The following is an 18,288-nucleotide window of genomic DNA, read 5'->3' on the forward strand; positions in this document are numbered from 1 at the left end:
GACTGACGTAGTGTTGTGGGACGGTGCAAGATTGCAAGATGCAGTAGTATGGTTCGCATAGCAAGATCGCACCGCGATACGAAGAGTACATCTTAGGATAGGTAGATTGAGGAGCTTACGTCTAATGTTCCATTCTGGGGAAAAAGTGTAAAGATAGTCTACGTGTTTGGTCTCAAGCAACAATACTAATATATGCAATTCTCGATCTCGCGACTAGACAAGGGCCTCCTTTGTCCACTTTTATCTGACAGCAAAACCGAAACAAAAACAGACAGTGGCCCAATACGAACAGGCTTACTGGGCCGTCGGGTACGGGAGGTTGATTACGAACTGGCCGGGGCCTGTGCAACTTGTACCTTTACTTCCTGGTTGTTCGGATCCATTGGAAACGGAGTTCCCATATCCCGCCATCTCACGAGATCGATTTTCGTGCCGTTGGCCAGGGTAAGGTCAAATTCAGGCACCAGAGCCGCAAGGGTGAGAAGCATTATAGCGGACGCCAGGCTGTTACGTGCAGATGTTCCATGTGAGCTTTGTCCACAACATTGCTCCGGCGAAGACCAAGGAACGCACCTTTTCCCAATACAGTTCCGAGTTCCTTTGCCAAACGACGCTAGATACGTATCCAAGCCCTTTGCGTCTGGCGCTGGCTTGCCCCATCGGGTCGGATCGAAGCATTGCGGGTTGGGGAAGATCTCCGTGTCCATGCTCACAAACACCGTTTGCTGGCTGAGCGGTGTCTGCAAAATCAGTTAGCTCTACATTCAGATCCTCGCTCATCGGTGCTAGGACTCCGCCTTACCCCAGCTGGAAGCACGATCCCATTGCATACCAGATCTCGATCAGGGGAGATGCGCGCGGATCGCAATGATGCCCCCTGCGATAGGCGTAGGGCCTCTTTTACCACCCCTGTCTTTTTACCTGCGTATTAGAGTTTGCCATCTGGTACAATCTCAACAGGGTTAAAATACCAGATAGGGTAGCTCCTGCAGCTCTTTCCACGAGGCCTGGTTTGCTGGAACGGGGAGGGTTGCGAGTTCCTTCCGCAGGGTCGTAGTGATCTCCGGCATCAGAGCCAAATGGTACACAGCGAGTGTCATCACTCCGGCCGTTGTATGGTTCCCGGCCAGGAGGAAGACCATCGCCTCCTCCTGGAGCCGGGCGATGGTCTGTTCTTCGTCGGACGTGCTCCCGGCGATCAGCGCAGCGTAGAAACTCCTCTTTGCCGGTGCATTTTTGGCCTCAGTCTCTTGTCCCTTGGCGTTAGTTGTCTCCTTCGACTCCTTCAAAGCTTTTCTCGCGCTCTCGCCACAGACTGCCAGGAACTCAAGCCATTGGCCCAGTGGGAGGCCGAGAAAGCGGAGCACGGAGAGAGGGATCCATGATAACACCCCGGCCACCGCAGGAAACAAACGGAGAAGATGAATCCCCGCAGCGCCGCTCTTCGAGCCTTCATGCATATCATTCCTAAAGCCGGGAGCATTGAGCGCACCGAGCGACTCCCCCGTCAAGAACCGCCCGACGGTGTCTGCCGTCAAGGCCGCGAACGCTGCATTCAAGTCGACAATCCCACTGGGCGCCTCGCTGAAGCGCTTCATTAGGATTGCAATATGTTCCCGAATTATAGGCTCCCATGTCTTGACCGAGGGCGGCGCCATGACAGTCTCGAGGAGTGCGCGTCGTTGACGATGTTTCTGGTGCGTGAGCGTTGTGAGGAGGGAATGCCGGACGCTGTGGACCCCCGGGAACCCGGTGTCCTTGTTGCGCTTCCCCAGCGAGCTTGCGCAGTAGATTGTGTTGAAATAGTACGGGTCGCGGATGTGGACTTCGCGTGGGTTGAATCGCACCACGGGGCCTGGGTGGGGCTATAGTTGAGCGATTCTGTGCTTGCAATTGCAATCCGCGCGCTAATCTGGGACTGACTACTCACCGTACTTGTCGTGCATCTTTTCAATTTCCCACACATACAGGCCCCCTCGCACAATATCATGGTAGGCCTCGTAGAGGTGGGTGATGGCGGCGAGGGGCGGACCCGGAATGTGGCTTAGTGGATGGTACCATAGCCGATAGATGGATCGTAGTGTTAAAAATATCAACGAGGCAAGCAGGAACGTGGTTACAGTAACCTCCATGGCCACTATGAATGTTCAAAGGAAAGGAAAAGTGCTACGGTCCCTGGTGGGCGATTTCCACTTGGCTCTAGGTGAGCGGAGCATGACAGAATGAAGAGAGCGGGAAGAGAACTGGGCCCCAACTCGCACCGAAATTATAGAATGCCCTTTTCCACTCAGCCGGATTCGGTGACTCCGGGGGCTAGCTGCAACTATGGCGCGAAATGCAAGAGGATGGGTAACACTACGAAGCCTTTGCCAGGGCCTGATCGGCGCCGGACGTTCGCTTGGTTATTGAGGTGGACCTGATCTGATCATCTGAACGCCCGATATGCATGTCAGATTCTGGGATAACGCAGAAAGGGTTGGGGATGATGCATCTGGACAATTGCAAACGCGTACAATCATAGGGGGCCCGGTTGGCAATGCTTTCCGGGCAGCGAACCGGTTTCCACTGGCCCCCGACAGGCAAGGTGACACAGGCGCTGGCGCCCGGTGTCCATGTTTGGGATCGTGCTTTATCATCGGAATTGCCAAGTTTGCTGCGAAATCTTGGAGAGGGAACTTCCTGTCTCGTGCGGAACGGGAAGTGGTGGTCGCATAGCCAAGTTTGGTCATTTCCATTTGCCAGCTTGTCCGCCGTCTGGTATTTTAGCCTAATAGGTGAATTTGGATGACCTCGCTATTTGTTACTGCCGAGAGGCAAGTTCCGCTGCTCCGGGTCAAGGCTGGTTCGAAATGGAGCATTGGAAATTGAGATCATCAACCAATCCAAGGTCGGCCCAAAAGCGACTTGGGAGATGCCAGAGAGTGAACCCCGATCAGCATCCTCTCGGGTTTTGATTATCTGCAGTGCGGAAGATTGATTTGTGGACTCATGGTGAGTTCTTGGGAACGAATCAGAGATCGCACGACTTCCCTTTTGTATCAAACGCCCATGGGGTAACTGGAATGGAAGCTGTTGGGCCTAGCGGGGCATCTTCGCCTGGTGGGGCGAAGTCATACAACAACCGGCCATGCCATGTTCCATTCCAAGACAGAGTATGCCCTGCGTGCTGGGATGAGTGTTGAGAGAGTCTAAGCTATCTAAGTAGCTAGAACTAGGACAGCAGAACAAATACTACGTAGTAGTGAGTCTGTCTACGTAAGGTGTCTGTCTATCTACCAATGAAGAGTCTCACGCCCTCCACCAATCCCCAGCGCAACACAAAAAACAACCAACTGCTCCAGCCCCAAAATCAAATATCCAACTGGCGACGCGCCGGAATACCGAAACCACGTCCAAAACCAATCGCCTAGCCCCGCAGAATTCCCATGCGTGGGGTCAAAGACCGCAAACTTCACCCACTGCGACGCACCCAAGGCGAAAAGCGCAAGACACTGGAGTCCCGTCCCGAGGACACTCAGATTGCCCAAGTCCAGCCCGCTGCGCGAGCGCGAGACCATCAGGTGGATCTGCGGGATTACTGCGGTCACCGAAGTGAAGAAACCGGCGAAGGCGAGGACGATGTAGTATACCTGCGCCGCGAGCAAATGGGTGATGTCGTCGCCGAAGGCTAGGGGGAGCTTTGCCAGGAAGATGTAGATCGGGAATGGGAGGGTGATGACTGCGTGCGTAATGACGACCGCGAGGATGGCCCTGTTCGAGGGTGATGACGTGCCGCTGCCGCTGCCATACATGGCTGGAGAGGAGAGCACGGTTTGTTGTTGGTCGCCCGCGATCAGACGCTCCAGAAGTGGTGTATCCGGCCCCGGATCTATTCCTATCGGATAATGCGGATGAGGAACATCATCCTGCACCAGGACATATCCAGCCGAGCCGTTGCCACGCCCGTGGCGGAAGTGCAGATAGACGGCCAGCAAGGCCATCGCACAAGCCCAGTGCAGGATACTCTGCACGACCATTCCGAGGGCGGAGAACGCCTGCCACCCGCGCAGGTACCCCTCGCGGACACACACCATGGGACCCTTTGTGAACAGTGTGCCGAGCACGGTTGCCAGGTGTGAGGTGGCGCTTAGCGTCAGGAGCACCATGTACCAACCTGATATCCCCGCATCACTGCTCCGGTCCGTAACGGCGATGCGGATGATTTGGGGGATGAAGGAGCCCACGACTAGCAGGCAGACGAGGCTATACCACGGCTTCATTAGCAGGTACGCTTTTGTAAGAAGGATAATACTCACAGGTCAAGGGCGATCCGCAGAGGCGATAGAGCGTAGTTTTGGCATCCCTGACGGGCCAAGTCTGGGTCCATTTTCAACCAGAACGTTTTTTGGGATGTGTTACGATAAATGATGTGTGGCCCCTGGGGATGTGGGTTTTGAATGTCTGGATGGGTAATGCGATGACGCTGGTCACTTGCGGGGTTGTGAGCTTCTCCTGATGCTCCAAACACCGCCTCTGCCAATCAGATGGGTGAATAAGAATAAGCAGTTGGTTCCAGGGTCCTATTAGGGACTATGTTGAATCACGAGGTTAGATTCCGGCACGTGGATACGAGATGCAGGGATCATATATTAATCAAGGTGTGTGAGCCAATAAAGGAGCGCCCAGGGACAACTCCCATAGCAAACAGCAAAGACCCTAATCACAAAAGAAAGGAAATTGACCCCGAGAGGTCCACTTTCACCTTATGTGGCAAAAAGAATCTATGATAGGCGCAACGATGGTGCATATTCCTACCAGCTGTGGCAGCAGGATCCCGAGCTCAGACCACCCAGGAACTTTGCGTTTATTTCTTGTTCCGGGGCGGAGACCAACCATATGCTCTCTGACCGGGGAGACTTTGGCCGGCCTGTTCAATTGGAGATACTGCAAACAGGGGCACTCTGTCAATTGGTGGCAACGATGTCGGCTTCTCAAACATTGCCAAATACCGTCCCATCTTCGAGTTGCCTTGGCCCGCCAATGGCAATAACTTTATCGAGTACGCAAGAAGCAGAATTGTAGGTGACGGCCAAGAGGCAAAGGACTTTGAGCGAAGACTCGAGCTAGTATACTCTGGGATTCTCAACACCGCGTGGCTGGGCAGGATCAGGCGGAGGAGCGCATTTAGGAGGCATTTGGGGTAATCTTAATAGCCTCAAAACTAACTTTTTAGGTACTAATTAAATGGAAAACCGATTGTATAATCAAGGTTGTGGTGGTGGAGGGGAATTGGGAGACGAAGCCAAGTTCGCGGCGCACGCGAAACTACTACCTAGCGGAATGCAACACGTCCGCCCCAATTTTTGCAGCTGACAATTTTTAATCTACAGAGTTGGAGGAGAGTCAATTCCCTTTGACTCCAGAAACCCCGGCAGCGATTAGTATGGGAAACCTGGCGACTCTCAGGCGACTGCGGATATAGAAATTCTTTTCAAAAAGGAAATTCAATGACGACTTTCGTTTCCTCGCGACGGTTGAACCGCGCGTAGTACTCGGGCGCTTCCTCAATTCCGATAACGGCGCTCACGATGGACCCTGGGCGCAGTTTACCGGTGACGATGAGGTTGAGCATCTCAGTGCCGAGAGTCAGCGGTGATGAGACGCCTCCACGCACTGAGAAATTATTCATGAAAAGAGGCTTGATGTCAATCGTCTGCGCTTGGCTTCCGCTCCCGTAGACTCCGACGACGCCAATACCGCCCTGAGGCGCCACTACCTGTCCAGCCTGGTGCAGCACAATGCTGCTGTTTACATTGCCCTCCGCATCTTCGGCCTCGTAACCAACACAGTCAACGACGCGCGTAACCCCAGCCGGCTCGAAGCGGCGTAGTGCCTCCACCGGGTCCTCCAACGCAAAGTTGACCGGAATGGCACCGTGGGCGGCGGCCAGGTCCAGGCGGTCTCGCACGTGGTCGACGACGTAGATCCTGGACGCGCCACGCACTGCGGCAGAAAGGATAGCCATTTGTCCTACGGGGCCGGCACCGAAAATTGCAACCGTATCTCCGGGTCCCTGACCGGCAAAGTCAAGCGCTGCCCATCCCGTTGCGAGAATGTCGGACATGAAGAGATAATCATGAACAGTGGACGTATTTGTGCTAGCGTTGATGGGCACAGGCATAAGGGAGTCATCCGCATACGGGATGCGCGCATACTCGGCTACAGAGCGGAGCAGACCATATCAATATGTGCCGCAGTCGCAAAGATTACCGGATTGGACAAACTCACCTTGCATACCCGTAGATGATGCTGTGGGCGCATCAACCGCGGGCCCATATTGGTAGTGACCATCGTCAAACGCGAAAGGAATGACGACCCAATCGCCAGCCTTCAGTACCTCAACGGAGTCGCCAACTTCTTCTATATAACCAATGGCCTCGTGGCCTATCTGCTGGGGATTTTCTGGCGAAGCCAAATTCTGGTGGTATCTGTGTAGGTCGCTACCGCAAATGGCAGTCGCCGCGATGCGCACAACGGCGTCGGTTGAATTTATGATGGTCGGCTTGGGCACATCGATGATGGTGATGTTGAACGCGCCGATGAGGGCAACCGCACGCATGACAGACTGCATGGTCGTATATGTCGAATGCTTACCCGGCTGTATAATGAGGGCACAGAAAAATTTGTCCAGAAATGGTCTATACAACGTGGCACCGATTTATTTATGCAGACGCTCATTGATGTCGTTGAAGTCTGAAGGGTCGAGCGATTAGCGAACTTCCAGACGCGTCATGCCGAGCCACGAAATTCGTACTTGCCTCAACCATATTAACATGATCGCTATACGCTAATGCGAGTTGCTTATGACGTCCCTGAATTTTCTTGTGGCACATTCCTCTTGCTAAATGTGAAGCTTTCATAGTGAACCCGAGTCCATTGCACGATTTCATCCAATTCCTATAATATTGTGGTAGAGCGTCTACTTATTGAGAAATCGTTGCAGCTAGATAAAGGAGTTTAGTATATCTTTGTGGGTGGTGCTCAAGGCTGCTAGGAGTCTCTGAGGGTCAACACAGCTGGGCTGCTAACTAGCAGGTCTGGGGTCTTAATGGTCTTTTTTACAAAAATGTCGATCGCCCCATCATCACACTGCAATTGTTATCACTATATACAAAGGCACTTATTTCCTCGGTTCAGAGCTGTACGTAACATATCTCCACTATTCTCGCATATGTTGTTCGTACAAGTACCAATGGCTCAGCTATACATTTGAGATATGTGCTCTGGGCCCTTGCTAGATCTGATGAGTTTAAAAACGTATCCCAAAGCGCACCCTAGCCCCGCGGCGATAGACATCCCCGCAACATATTCCTTGGCTGTCAGCAACGTACATAGGAGGACCCGCAACGTCTGGCACTGATATCAAGTACACACACCATTTTCCTAGTAGGGAAAAGCCAGGAGAATTTCCGATCCGGAAGACAGACAAACGTGCACGCACCACACTACTATTCTGGATGGTTAATTCCTTGCCGTTACTGAGAAGCAAATGCCATGACTGGTGTAAAAGGAAATTTGGGATACCCACCGATTCAGCTTCTACAATATTAAAGTATTAAAGGCACAGGCGTTCATCTCCTGATTTCTCTCTCCGCTTCTCTCTAATTGTTATCACAGGCATGACAACAATATTCTATCGGCCAGGATAGATAATTTTGTTTTCGGCAGGCTAAACACGACGTGCCGAAAGGGAAGCCGGTTAATATTCCGGCACCTGGATGTGGATTCTCCACGGTAAGGTAACTGAACGCGGAGACGTCGGCGGGGGTCCTGAGGTCCTGACCCACCATTAGGGAATCAGCAACCGGATTTAACCCAAACTCCGCAGGGAGACTTAGAGGCGAACATTCCCCCTGCCCATCTCCGCCTCTGATATCGTTGTCTATTCAGATACATCTGGCCGTGATGGGCCGGGCCCCCTGAGTGCCGCCACTGTAGCTCTTAACCACGATCTGGATATCACCGAATATCGACAGATTCAAGTCGGGCCAACAGACCAGTGGCCAGTCCACTCTGTAGACATGTGATTAGCCTAGCGCCACCAATATCCAAACCGAATCGAGGCCCACTGTGAGCTAGAATTTCTGCGATAGTGCGTCCTCTCTTCAAATGCTTCAGAAGCCCCCCAAAAAAAATATAAAAAACAAAAATTAGAATAGCCATTGTCGAGCCCTGATACAGGCAGCCACTAGGGCCAAAGCATGAGGAATCATACTCCCGGCTCCAGTGGATACCCGGCCATTGCGAGGACCTAGGAAACCCATAGCGGATTGACCGGCCAATCAGATAACAAAGCGATTTATTCTGAACTGCTTACCGACACGGCACTTCATACACCTATTGCACCCGCCCTTTGCGACGAAGTCTTTGTGATATTTAGACCTCTACTACTCGCGGCGTATCCATCTTGAGCCGGCATCGGAACCCATCTTGATACTAGCCCCTGACTTCCCGGAAAAATGACTAAAAGCGGAAGACTTGAACGCCTTGCATGCAGTCCAAGTTGCGGGCCGCGGATTCTTCAAATGTATACTTCTATGTCTATGTCATAAAGAGAGCTCTACCATGCTGTACAGTCTCTTGCATGAGAGCCATGAGATACGCATGAGATACTACTGTCGCAGGCAGTGACGTCCAATACCCCATCTCCTTGATATAAGCAGGGTTACAAGGCTCCTGGAGCGGGAATTCTGAATTTATATGGCCGGATAACCGAATGTGCCAAATATTGCCTCTCCGAGCTAATACGACCACTGGGTTGAATTATCCTTGCAGGACATAGGCGTGGATAGCAATATACCACCATGGAGTCGCTGCTCTTGGACGAACGCGCAAGCGGTGGGAAACGAGTGATATTGATATGGCATGAGGTTTATTGCAAGTTTATATTAGGAAAGACATTCATTTGGTTAGGCTGAACTAGTTAAGAATCTAATGATTAACAAAGAAATTTTGTTGTTGGATGATTAATGGCTATCTTTGTTGGAATTTCTTTAACCAGTAATTTTGCTTGTCGAAAATAACCCTTGCTCGTTCTTTGTTGACCCCAACATCAACACAAACTCGAAATCATGGCCGAAGTTTCGTTTTGACCGTTGAACTTTGCGGCTACTACCGGGTTATTAAGCCGCGTCCAGAATGTTATACCACTCTTCGCATCTTTCCACTACACGTGGATCTTCACTGCATGTGCGGACACTGGTTGCATTCAAGATCAACAGTGTATTTCCGTGACCATACATTGGCATACTACCGGTGAGGTCTGTGGTTGGCTTTCCTGTAAGTGTAAAGCTGGTGACGAGCTGCTGCAAAGTAATAAGTGGGTCGAATACGCCTGGTGCTGGGTCCAAATTAACATCAAATGTTGCTGAAATGTCCTGTGCATGAAGGCTGGGGGAAACGTCGAAAACATAGTTAAAGGTAGCATTTGACAAAGCCGCTGCAAGCGAGATATCATTGCACTGAATAATTGCTTCCTGAAACGTAGCACCAGCACGACCTATTTCATCCGTGTAACGGTAGGTGCCGTCAAAAATTGGTGGATACATCTGGCTAGAGACGTAGGCAGTGTCATTAGGCTGGAGGCGAAGCAAGCCATTAATGTAGCTTTGATAGTCGCTGTTGTTTCGTAGAGAAAAGTCGGAGAAGATGATTCCATCGTTACCATTATACGCCAACATCGGAGTGACATTCGTGTCCAGTCTTTTCTGGCGTAGTAGACGGGATGGAGATTCCGGAACGAAGATGCCGTCCACTACGGGCCCATAGGTAAAGCTTCCAAGAGGGGAGTTGTAGACCTGTTGGCGGTTGGCCTCCATAAGGGCAGATGAGGGCAGGTTCCGGGCCTCCTCCAGTGTGCTAACATTGGCAAATCGAAGGAATTGATTGAATATTCGTTCTTGCTCAGCGGGATTGAGTATCTGGTCGGGGGTAAATGCAGGGGACTGCAATATAGCCTGTTGGAACGGAACTGGCCCATTACTACCACCGTATGCCTTGCGAGCAGTCAGGACGGAAGTTATAACAGAGAACCAAGGACAAAACTTACAATGATTTGATGCAGGATAGAGCCACCTCCTGCTGACTCGCCGATGACAGTGACATGGTTCGGGTCACCGCCAAAAAGATGAATATACTGCTGGACCCATTCCAAGGCAAAACGCTGGTCTAACAACCCGGAATTTGCTGTGCCATTCCGTTGAATAGCTGAACCACTGAGCCAGCCAAAGGCACCGAGACGGTAGTTAATCGCCACATAGACGAATTCATTGTTTCCGCGACGAAGCAGACCCACGGGAGAACCGCTCCCTTGACCAGTCTTGGAGCCACCCGTGTACCCCCCTCCGTAGATCCAAACCAAGACCTATATTTGCAGTCAGTACGCTTGTTTTGAGGACATTTCAGTTCAGTGAGGTGATCATTGGAATCCACTCACGGGAGCTCCCTTCTTTTTGCCAGAGGTCTTGAAGATCTTCTTCGGCACGACAACGTCGAGAAAGAGACAATCCTCACTCGCACGTGGATCCATCAGAACAGGTCCCATGCTGGTAACACTGCCATTTGTGACATAGCTAATTGCATTCGACATGGACTGGGGCATCCAAGATGGAAGAGCTTGCGGGCAAATGCGGGCCTCAGAGCCTTGTTGAGCCGTGGATCTGTTAACTATTGGAGGAGCAGGGGCTCTGAACCGGAGATCTCCAACTGGTGCGGCAGCATAGCGGATATTGGAAAAGTTGTAGACTCCGACCCGTTCCTATATCAAAATCAACGCTTTGTCTAGGCCATAAACGTACAAATTTCGAACTATACCTCGTAGGAAATGGCTTGATGCAATTCATAGCCAAGGTCGACAATGGGTAAATGCGATGAGTTTGGCTGGGCTGCGGTAAAGAGGCTGAATACAAGATTCAACCCAAGAATCTTGAGAATCATTTTGAAAGTTATAGGATGGCAAACCTAAGTAGAGGAAAGGTGACTCCGAGGCTGTTGACAGGCAGTCTCTGAGGGAAACTGTGCAATAAATAGTTACAGTATCTCGGGATTACTCAGCCTGTCCTTGAAGGGCCGGGCAATTGTAGCCTTCGGTCCTGTGCCGCGTAACCAACTCCCCATAACTCAATTGCTCAGAAATAGGCCGTCATCTAACTTCGCTCAACCGCTATTCCAAGAGCCTGACGGTATTTCTCGGAGGCTCGGGAGAAGTGATTTGATCGCTTCGCTGGTAACTCAGAGATCTCGGCGGACCACTGCATCACAGCAGTAGCCCATGCGCCACGGACATTATCTTGATACGATCCCGGTTCTGACTTTCTTGCGCATCGATGTCGATCCTAACTTGCTGCGGACTAGTATGTGTGTTGTCTAAACCTGCTTGAGTTGTTTTAGAGATTAACTTAAAGTCGGACTTTTGAACTTACCTCCGTAAAATTAGTGAGTGGGCTCCACATCAAGCATGTTACTAGGGGCTAGAGTGTGTTTCGAGGAGCAGCTGGATCAACTAGCTCAAACTCAAATGAATAGTTGTGATAGCGGACGTCCTGACTTTCAACTTCGGGGGCTCGGTTCTCGGATGTCGGTGCTCGGACACAGCCTTGGGCTGTGGGACTGAATGTAAGCCCGGACTTAACGGGGATATAGATAGGGGAGGCGAGGGGAATGGTAGAAGAGGTGGCAGGAGGGAGCCATGTCACCACTAGGCTCACTTTCGGAGCCCATAAATACCTTAAAGTCGTCGCCAGGTTCAAGAGTCCATCATTGAGCACCCCAAAGTTATTATCATCTCTGGCCCCTACTCCTGCTTCACCCCTCGAGCCTCTCCACAACACAATATAACGATGGCCCCTGAAGACCAAATAATCCTTATCACTGGAGCCTCCGGTTTCTTGGCTTCCCATGTCGTGGACCATTTCCTCCGCGCTGGTTACCAAGTCCGCGGAACCGTTCGGTCTTCCGCAACTGCTGAAAAAGTTCGACAAACTTTCTCTGACTATGCGCCTCAATTAACTTTCGCCGTTGTTGAGGATGTCGCTAGGCCAGGGGCCTTTGATACCGCAGTTAAAGGTGTTCATGGAGTGATCCATACAGCTGCTCCATTCCAGGTTTTTGGAGTTGAGGATAATGAGCGGGACCTACTCAAGCCGGCCATCGATGGGACACTCAACATTCTCAAATCTGTCCATGTATTTGCTCCCCAGGTCAAACGCGTTGTCCTAACTTCCTCGTTTGCTGCTATGGCAGACCCTAGCAAGGGCAAGTGGACTGGCCATGTCTACTCCGAGCTTGACTGGAACCCAACGCCCTACGAAGCTGCCGCGGCCGAAGGTGCTCCGGCCGCATTGGCCTATTCAACTGCGAAATCATTGGCTGAGCGTCATGCCTGGGACTTTGTTAAGAGCAACAAAGTTAACTTTGATATCACGACAATTATGCCGCCAATGATATATGGCCCTAATATCAACGCCACTGCCGACCTTGCCAGGTTAAATACCTCGTCTATGGATCTTTACCGTCTAATGTCGCCACAGTCCAGATCGAGCGATCCAGTGCCGGAGAATATGTTTTGGTCATTTGTGGACGTGCGTGATGTGGCTGAGGCACACTTGCGTGCCTACCAGGTGGTTGAAGCTGGCGGTGAGCGTTTCTTCATTTGTAAGGGCAACTTTACCTACCAGCAATTTGTGGATGCTCTGCGGGCCAACCTTCCTGACATCAAAGGCCGAGTGCCTATTGGAAATCCTGGCGCCGGAGAAGTCCCTTCTGATGTTTACACTATCGACACCTCCAAATCGCAAAGAATCCTGGGTTTGAAGTATCGTCCTTTGGAGGAAACAATTGTTGATGCTGCACGGTCTTTGCTAAAAATTGAGGCTATGAGTGCTTAGGATGGCTGCAGAATGTAATGTATGGCAGTTAGTTCTGGATGCCTTTGTCCTTTTCGCAGATGGTGGCTCTCTTTTCCCCTCATCAACAGATTGTGATTATCCTTACACCGGAATCTTACTTTGTAACTATAAGCAAAAAAAGCACCTGATTTCATAGCAGTCATGCATAGCACTAGTACTTCCCAGGTCAGCTATGTGCGCACTCTGCTAAGCCTGCCAAGCGATCAATAGCGCTAAGCACAGTGCATATAATATTATCAACTCGTAAGCTAAGTGGCGATCGGCAGAGATCAAAACAGAGTGTCTTTGGGGCGAGAAAAATATCTCCCTTATCTAGGATACACGAAGTGGAGGACTGTGAAATATACTAATAGCCTTAATTCTAGATGCTTTAAACAAGTTCCTGAAACAAGAAAAGTATGTGATTGCAGTTTTTAGTATTTGACAAACGGGCCAAGCATGGATATATAAGTAGAGGATCGTGTCGGAATAGACTAACTTGGTTTGCGCAAGGTAGGAGAGTAGGTAGCCGACAGGAACCTCCAATCAGCCGTTTATAATTGCAGATCTTCACCGGGGAGATCATTAATCCTCCCGCAAACATGGTTCATGCTGATGATGAAAAGAGTTTAGCAGCGAGGCCTCTTTATGGCGTTTCCAATAGACATGGCATTTTGTCCAGAACGGGCAGCCCTCCGCCATTAGCGCCACCTGCCAGACTAGGAAGCATACCCCGAACGCCCTAGGCCTACCGGACCTGGAGGTTTTCGAAGGCCCCACAGCTTGGGTAGCGACCTCTTAGCGAAGGAGAAAGGAAAAAAAAAAAACAATGTGCAATGCAGCGACTTGTTTGGAGTCACCGATCATACTCATATCGTACCGGCACCTGAAGCTGGGACCGCTGACGAGCGACTACCGCTAGGCCGGTGAGCCTGGGCTGCGCTTTCGATGGCGCCTCCAATCATCAGCGCGCCGGGTTGCATTCCAGTCCATGGCACCATCGGCGCACTGTGATGGCCGCCCACGTTCAAAGTCTTACCGTTGCATGTGTGCTCTGAACTAGCACCCCATAAATCACCAAGTGGGATCTTTGTATCCTGACACCTACCATCGCCGTATCTGCCAATTTATAGCTGGAAAAGCTCGGCTCCTCACCATGTCTGATGGTATAGTGAGATGCTAGCCTTGATTATAGTCGACTGGATAGTGCCGAAGACGGCTATTATGCGCAACAACAGTTGAATTTCTTAGTTAAAGATGCTAATGTTTACTCGTTTCGCAGTCAAGGATCCCCAGCAAAGTACCACCCATTCACCCATCTGGTACAGACTTTCGTATACCCGCCTAGTAGGGCCAGTATTCGACAGTCACCACCCACGTTCTCAACCTCATTACACTGCAATATTCCAGCGGCCCCCTCTTGCAAGGACCGTTCTTCAAGTACGGACCTGATAATCTTCAAGCGCCCTTACTCAATAGACTCACCACTTCCTCTCATCTCCTGCACGAGCCCGCGATTCGCCATACTCGGCCTCGCATCACTAAACGCAATGCTCAACTTGCGAAAATCCCAGTTCCGCCCCAAGACCACGAACCCGCCCGTCAAGACCGGCACCATGAGAACATCCAGAACGCCGAAGAAGACCGCGCCCGCAGTGACACTGATATAATTCCCCCCATCACTCAATCCAAACGCGACGGGGTACAGCAGCCACAGGAGATTCAGCCACCCGGACAGAATCATGTAGTCGCGCTGGATCCCCAGCCTGGCCGCGGGCTCGCGGCACTCGTTGAGTGTGCTCGCAGCGAGAATAATCCAGGAGAAGGTCCCGAATGCGAAGAAGCCCCATTTATACGTGGAGGGCGTGTAGGCGGCGGCGAGGTAGCTCACGACCCAGTATGCGGAGATGGCGACGTTGCAGATGATCGTCGTCCAGGAGACTCCGGACAAAAGGCCCAGGGCGAGAGAGAGGGAGGGGAAAGCTACGGCCCAGTTGATGTACTTTGCGTAGAATATTTGGCGGATGGCTCCGTTGTCGAGATTGTGGACTTGTTCGACGGCGCTCCAGCCGAGGTTCGAGGCTTGTGCGTAGTAGGTGATTGCGCCGACGAGGAGGACAAAGGTGAAGAGGTAGTGAAAGACTCGGTCGCTCTCCCTTCCGGTGAACGACATTGGTAGGAGGATGAACTATGGCCCAGGTATTAGTATCTGTGGTGGTTGCCGCCGTTTGAGAGGGGCAAGACTGACAAAGGAGGCGAGATATATGGCCGTAACTGCCCAGAGCCAGTCGGAGCCATGGACACTTAGAGCTTTGTCGACGCCTGAGATAGGATTGACGCTGAGAGCATCGTTTGCTCGATGGAGGAGGCTCATTGCGAATGTGAAAGCTGTTGCAACGGGTAGCAGGAAGGACGGGAGAAAACTGAGGATGGATGTGAAATGGAGACGGAGGGTATGTGCTTTCATTTAAGTAGTACTGATAGGAAACCAGGCGGCTATAGATGGACTCGAGGTCATGGTCTCCATCCTCATGACAAGTATTGATTATCCGACTATTTTTCCGAGCCTTGTAGAGCTAAGTCAGCCCCACACCCGGGTCTACCTGTCAGCAGAAGCATTCAGGGTAATCTCGATGCCTCCTATACATGATTAAACGGCCTTGGTAATTGAAGGGATCGTAGGCCTATTTCCAAGATCACTTATATTTGCCACTAAATTATAGAAATTATCGAAGGAGAGAAAGAGCTGTTATTTTTTTAGATAGCGCCGGGGAAAGTGTTATGAACTAGGACCACTCGAGCTCGTATCAAAACAGAGGCCAACCATCTCCGCGGTTTTCGATAGACAAGACCGTGGTAGCAGGTCCAAGTAGCTCTTCTCAAGGTCATTGACGTTTCTAAGCCTACTAAAAACGTCGAAAAGCTCCTGGATGGGCAAATGAACGGCTGGATCGGTGCTCATCCTGTCGTACAGGAACTCGGCACACAGGAATAAGGGCAGGGGCATCAAAGGGTGGACCTGCAAGTAAGATGTCAATGATGAGCCATGTCCAGACGAGAGTGGTCCTGACCTTCGATATAGGTAGCTCGGGAAGTGTCTTTGCTAGGTGAATAATACGCTCAGATGCCCCCAGGGCTCGATGAGCATGGTTATAGTCGCTGCTTCTCTCCGAGGACTCTTGTAGTGTGGCCAAGTCTGTCATAGTTTTGCAGCAATATATCACAGTTGCCTGCGCCACAATATGCGCAAAGAGTAGCAAGGGGTCGTTCGACTCGGTCGGCGCGGGATAGTACTGCGACAACACTTGAAGCCGATTTAAGAGGAGTGTGTTTATCCATCTCTGCTGCTCTACCCAGTCGACTGGCGTACCCCCGTAAGCCGTGGATATCTGATATTGCTGGCTTTGGAGAAGACTACGGCCGCATATGGTAGCGAGGATGAGACACTCGTTGAAGGGAGATCGAAGCCTGAGCGAAGCGTCCGTCATGGCTTCGGAGAGCAGCGGCCCTAGCTCCTGGCACCCGTTCTGGAAGTCGGAGTCGGGCGCTGGAAGTCGGGTACAGATCTGCGGCTCTTAGTACAACTGGAAGAGTCTGGTGGGCAGAGGGCCGTTGATTCTTACCACGTGCTCATTCAGCGTGATGGGCCAATCGTCACGCAGACTGATGAGATGGTCCAGAAGGTACGCCATCCAAAAGACGCGGCGCTTCTCTTCGACCGCGATGGAGTCCCTACCTAGAGGCGGGCTCAGACCCTGCCTTCTGGTTGGGCTATCGATCTCATGATAGTGCAGAGCCTGTACCAAGCGAAACGCGCGACCCGCGCTCATCCACGCTCGCCGATGAAACGCCCGCATCGACTCAAACGCGGCAATAAGCACCCATGCCTGAGCAAGCTCTGTCCCAATGCTGGTAGTATCATCTTCCTCTCCGTCCAATGTCAAATGCTCCAACATTCGCTTTGCTTCTTGGTAAAGTAACTCTAACATGTCCCGGAATTGGGTGGAAAGCAATGAGGCCATTGCCCACATGGCATACTGCAAGCACCGTTGCGATTCTGTCCGTGCCGTTGACTTGGACCATGTCATGTATCGCCGCTGGTGGAGAACGGGAATTGAGGGGTGAGCCCTGTCCAAGTAGAGTTGATCCCTGAGAAGTATCAGCGGCAAGTTCTACCAGTGGAGAACGTAGAGAGTGTTTACAATTCCTCCTGCAAAGCCCTTGTCATGGGCGGAAGGGAACCGCCCGGAGTGGAGATTGTGGGCTGAGAGGAAGTTGGTTGGCAAGGAGAATGCACAGTGGGCGTGGACCGCAGCTGCAAGAGTGGCCCATGCTCCAAAGTAGACGACGTCGTAACCCCCGGGAGGGTCAAAGTCTCTGTCGCACCGCTTCCATCTTGACCGAAATCGGATAAACTTGACGGAGATAACGCTGGAGTCAGGTTGAGCCCAGCTCCAGATGCATCGCCAGACGGAAAATCATGCTGTATATTCTGTGCTGGCAAGCGACCATCGAGCAGGCCCTCCAGCTGTACGAGTCGGTTCTTCAGATCCCGTAAGTGACCTTTCTTCGGACCTCGAGTCCTGCGCTGCGTCAATTCGCACGCGATTCCTGTCTCGAGACAAATTCCGCAGTGCGGTTTCTGGCCATCGCAGCGGAGCTTGCGCCGTCGACACTCGTCACACGCAATGCTACGACGGAGCCGTTGTGCTGGGACAGAGGGGGCACTCATGGTGGGATACAATATTTGTCAGGGAAAGGGGAATCTTGGACAATGGCGGATTATCTATTTAGCCCTCAATGGGACGAGGATGATGGAAATACCGGATTTAACTGGACTCGCACTGCCCTTGTTGGCGCCTTGCTAGTGCTTACTATACTACGCACTCACCCTGATCTGGTTAGAGATTGGAGGGTTCCCAGAGCGCAAGGGCACAGGTCAAACTCCCCACAACAGGCTATTTGTAAGATCGCCGGGTAACAATTTTTGTCTTTTGAACAGTTATTCAAAGTAGCAACACCTTTCGGAGTATTAATCGGCGCCGGTGTTTGATGTCGTTGCTCAGGGAGCCAATCTTTGATTAAAGTGGAGAGGTGAGCGGGGACTGAGTTCCTGGATTTCACCCTCTCTATTACGCACGGAGCTAACTCACCCACAAGTCGCGCGACCATAAAGCGGCCTGACCCGAAGCTCACCGGGGCGGCACGCCGGTAGGTTAGTAGTCTGGTGGGTGACCCCATGCGAATCCCTACTGTTGTATGTCCGTATTCACCTAGTTTTTTGCGCTCTGTCTGGACTGGTCGGGCTTAGCGGCCACTCCGCCATACCTTCAGGCCTTTACCTGAACGGCCTGAAGCCCTTTAA

The 18,288-nt window shown here is 51.6% G+C and overlaps 7 protein-coding genes across 7 annotated transcripts; 1 reads left to right on the top strand and 6 right to left on the bottom strand.

The window, feature by feature from the left end:
- Nucleotides 1–323: 323 nt before the first annotated feature.
- Nucleotides 324–2,132, bottom strand: BJX68DRAFT_269611 (cytochrome P450; the record flags this gene model as incomplete). The annotated part of the gene is made up of 5 exons (XM_071046392.1): nucleotides 324–504; nucleotides 574–740; nucleotides 803–913; nucleotides 972–1,855; nucleotides 1,931–2,132. The coding sequence occupies 5 exons, from the start codon at nucleotides 2,130–2,132 to the stop codon at nucleotides 324–326; spliced, it is 1,545 nt and encodes a 514-aa protein (XP_070896076.1).
- A 1,140-nt stretch (nucleotides 2,133–3,272) lies between these two features.
- BJX68DRAFT_269612 (uncharacterized protein) lies at nucleotides 3,273–4,366 on the bottom strand (the record flags this gene model as incomplete). Its single annotated transcript, XM_071046393.1, has 2 exons — nucleotides 3,273–4,242; nucleotides 4,296–4,366. 2 exons carry the CDS (start codon nucleotides 4,364–4,366, stop codon nucleotides 3,273–3,275), a joined length of 1,041 nt encoding a protein of 346 aa, XP_070896077.1.
- Nucleotides 4,367–5,470: 1,104 nt separating this feature from the next.
- On the bottom strand, nucleotides 5,471–6,610 carry BJX68DRAFT_269613 (GroES-like protein; the record flags this gene model as incomplete). Its single annotated transcript, XM_071046394.1, has 2 exons — nucleotides 5,471–6,198; nucleotides 6,268–6,610. The coding sequence occupies 2 exons, from the start codon at nucleotides 6,608–6,610 to the stop codon at nucleotides 5,471–5,473; spliced, it is 1,071 nt and encodes a 356-aa protein (XP_070896078.1).
- A 2,427-nt stretch (nucleotides 6,611–9,037) lies between these two features.
- BJX68DRAFT_277741 (alpha/beta-hydrolase) lies at nucleotides 9,038–10,974 on the bottom strand (the record flags this gene model as incomplete). Its single annotated transcript, XM_071048383.1, has 4 exons — nucleotides 9,038–10,034; nucleotides 10,088–10,402; nucleotides 10,475–10,795; nucleotides 10,852–10,974. 4 exons carry the CDS (start codon nucleotides 10,972–10,974, stop codon nucleotides 9,162–9,164), a joined length of 1,632 nt encoding a protein of 543 aa, XP_070896079.1. The 3' UTR covers nucleotides 9,038–9,161.
- Nucleotides 10,975–11,810: 836 nt separating this feature from the next.
- BJX68DRAFT_277743 (SDR family oxidoreductase) lies at nucleotides 11,811–12,923 on the top strand (the record flags this gene model as incomplete). The annotated part of the gene is made up of 1 exon (XM_071048384.1): nucleotides 11,811–12,923. The coding sequence occupies exon 1, from the start codon at nucleotides 11,877–11,879 to the stop codon at nucleotides 12,921–12,923; it is 1,047 nt and encodes a 348-aa protein (XP_070896080.1). The 5' UTR covers nucleotides 11,811–11,876.
- Nucleotides 12,924–14,391: 1,468 nt separating this feature from the next.
- BJX68DRAFT_269616 (opsin family protein) lies at nucleotides 14,392–15,297 on the bottom strand (the record flags this gene model as incomplete). Its single annotated transcript, XM_071046395.1, has 2 exons — nucleotides 14,392–15,111; nucleotides 15,172–15,297. The coding sequence occupies 2 exons, from the start codon at nucleotides 15,295–15,297 to the stop codon at nucleotides 14,392–14,394; spliced, it is 846 nt and encodes a 281-aa protein (XP_070896081.1).
- A 354-nt stretch (nucleotides 15,298–15,651) lies between these two features.
- Nucleotides 15,652–17,668, bottom strand: BJX68DRAFT_148211 (Zn(II)2Cys6 transcription factor). The gene is made up of 4 exons (XM_071036622.1): nucleotides 17,126–17,668; nucleotides 16,547–17,072; nucleotides 15,995–16,489; nucleotides 15,652–15,942 (listed from the first exon to the last, which is right to left on the bottom strand). Exons 1-4 carry the CDS (start codon nucleotides 17,653–17,655, stop codon nucleotides 15,703–15,705), a joined length of 1,791 nt encoding a protein of 596 aa, XP_070896082.1. The 5' UTR covers nucleotides 17,656–17,668; the 3' UTR covers nucleotides 15,652–15,702.
- Nucleotides 17,669–18,288: the final 620 nt, after the last annotated feature.

Source organism: Aspergillus pseudodeflectus (assembly GCF_044049435.1).
Source record: "Aspergillus pseudodeflectus strain CBS 756.74 chromosome Unknown BJX68scaffold_41, whole genome shotgun sequence".
Taxonomy (NCBI): Eukaryota; Fungi; Ascomycota; class Eurotiomycetes; order Eurotiales; family Aspergillaceae; genus Aspergillus; species Aspergillus pseudodeflectus.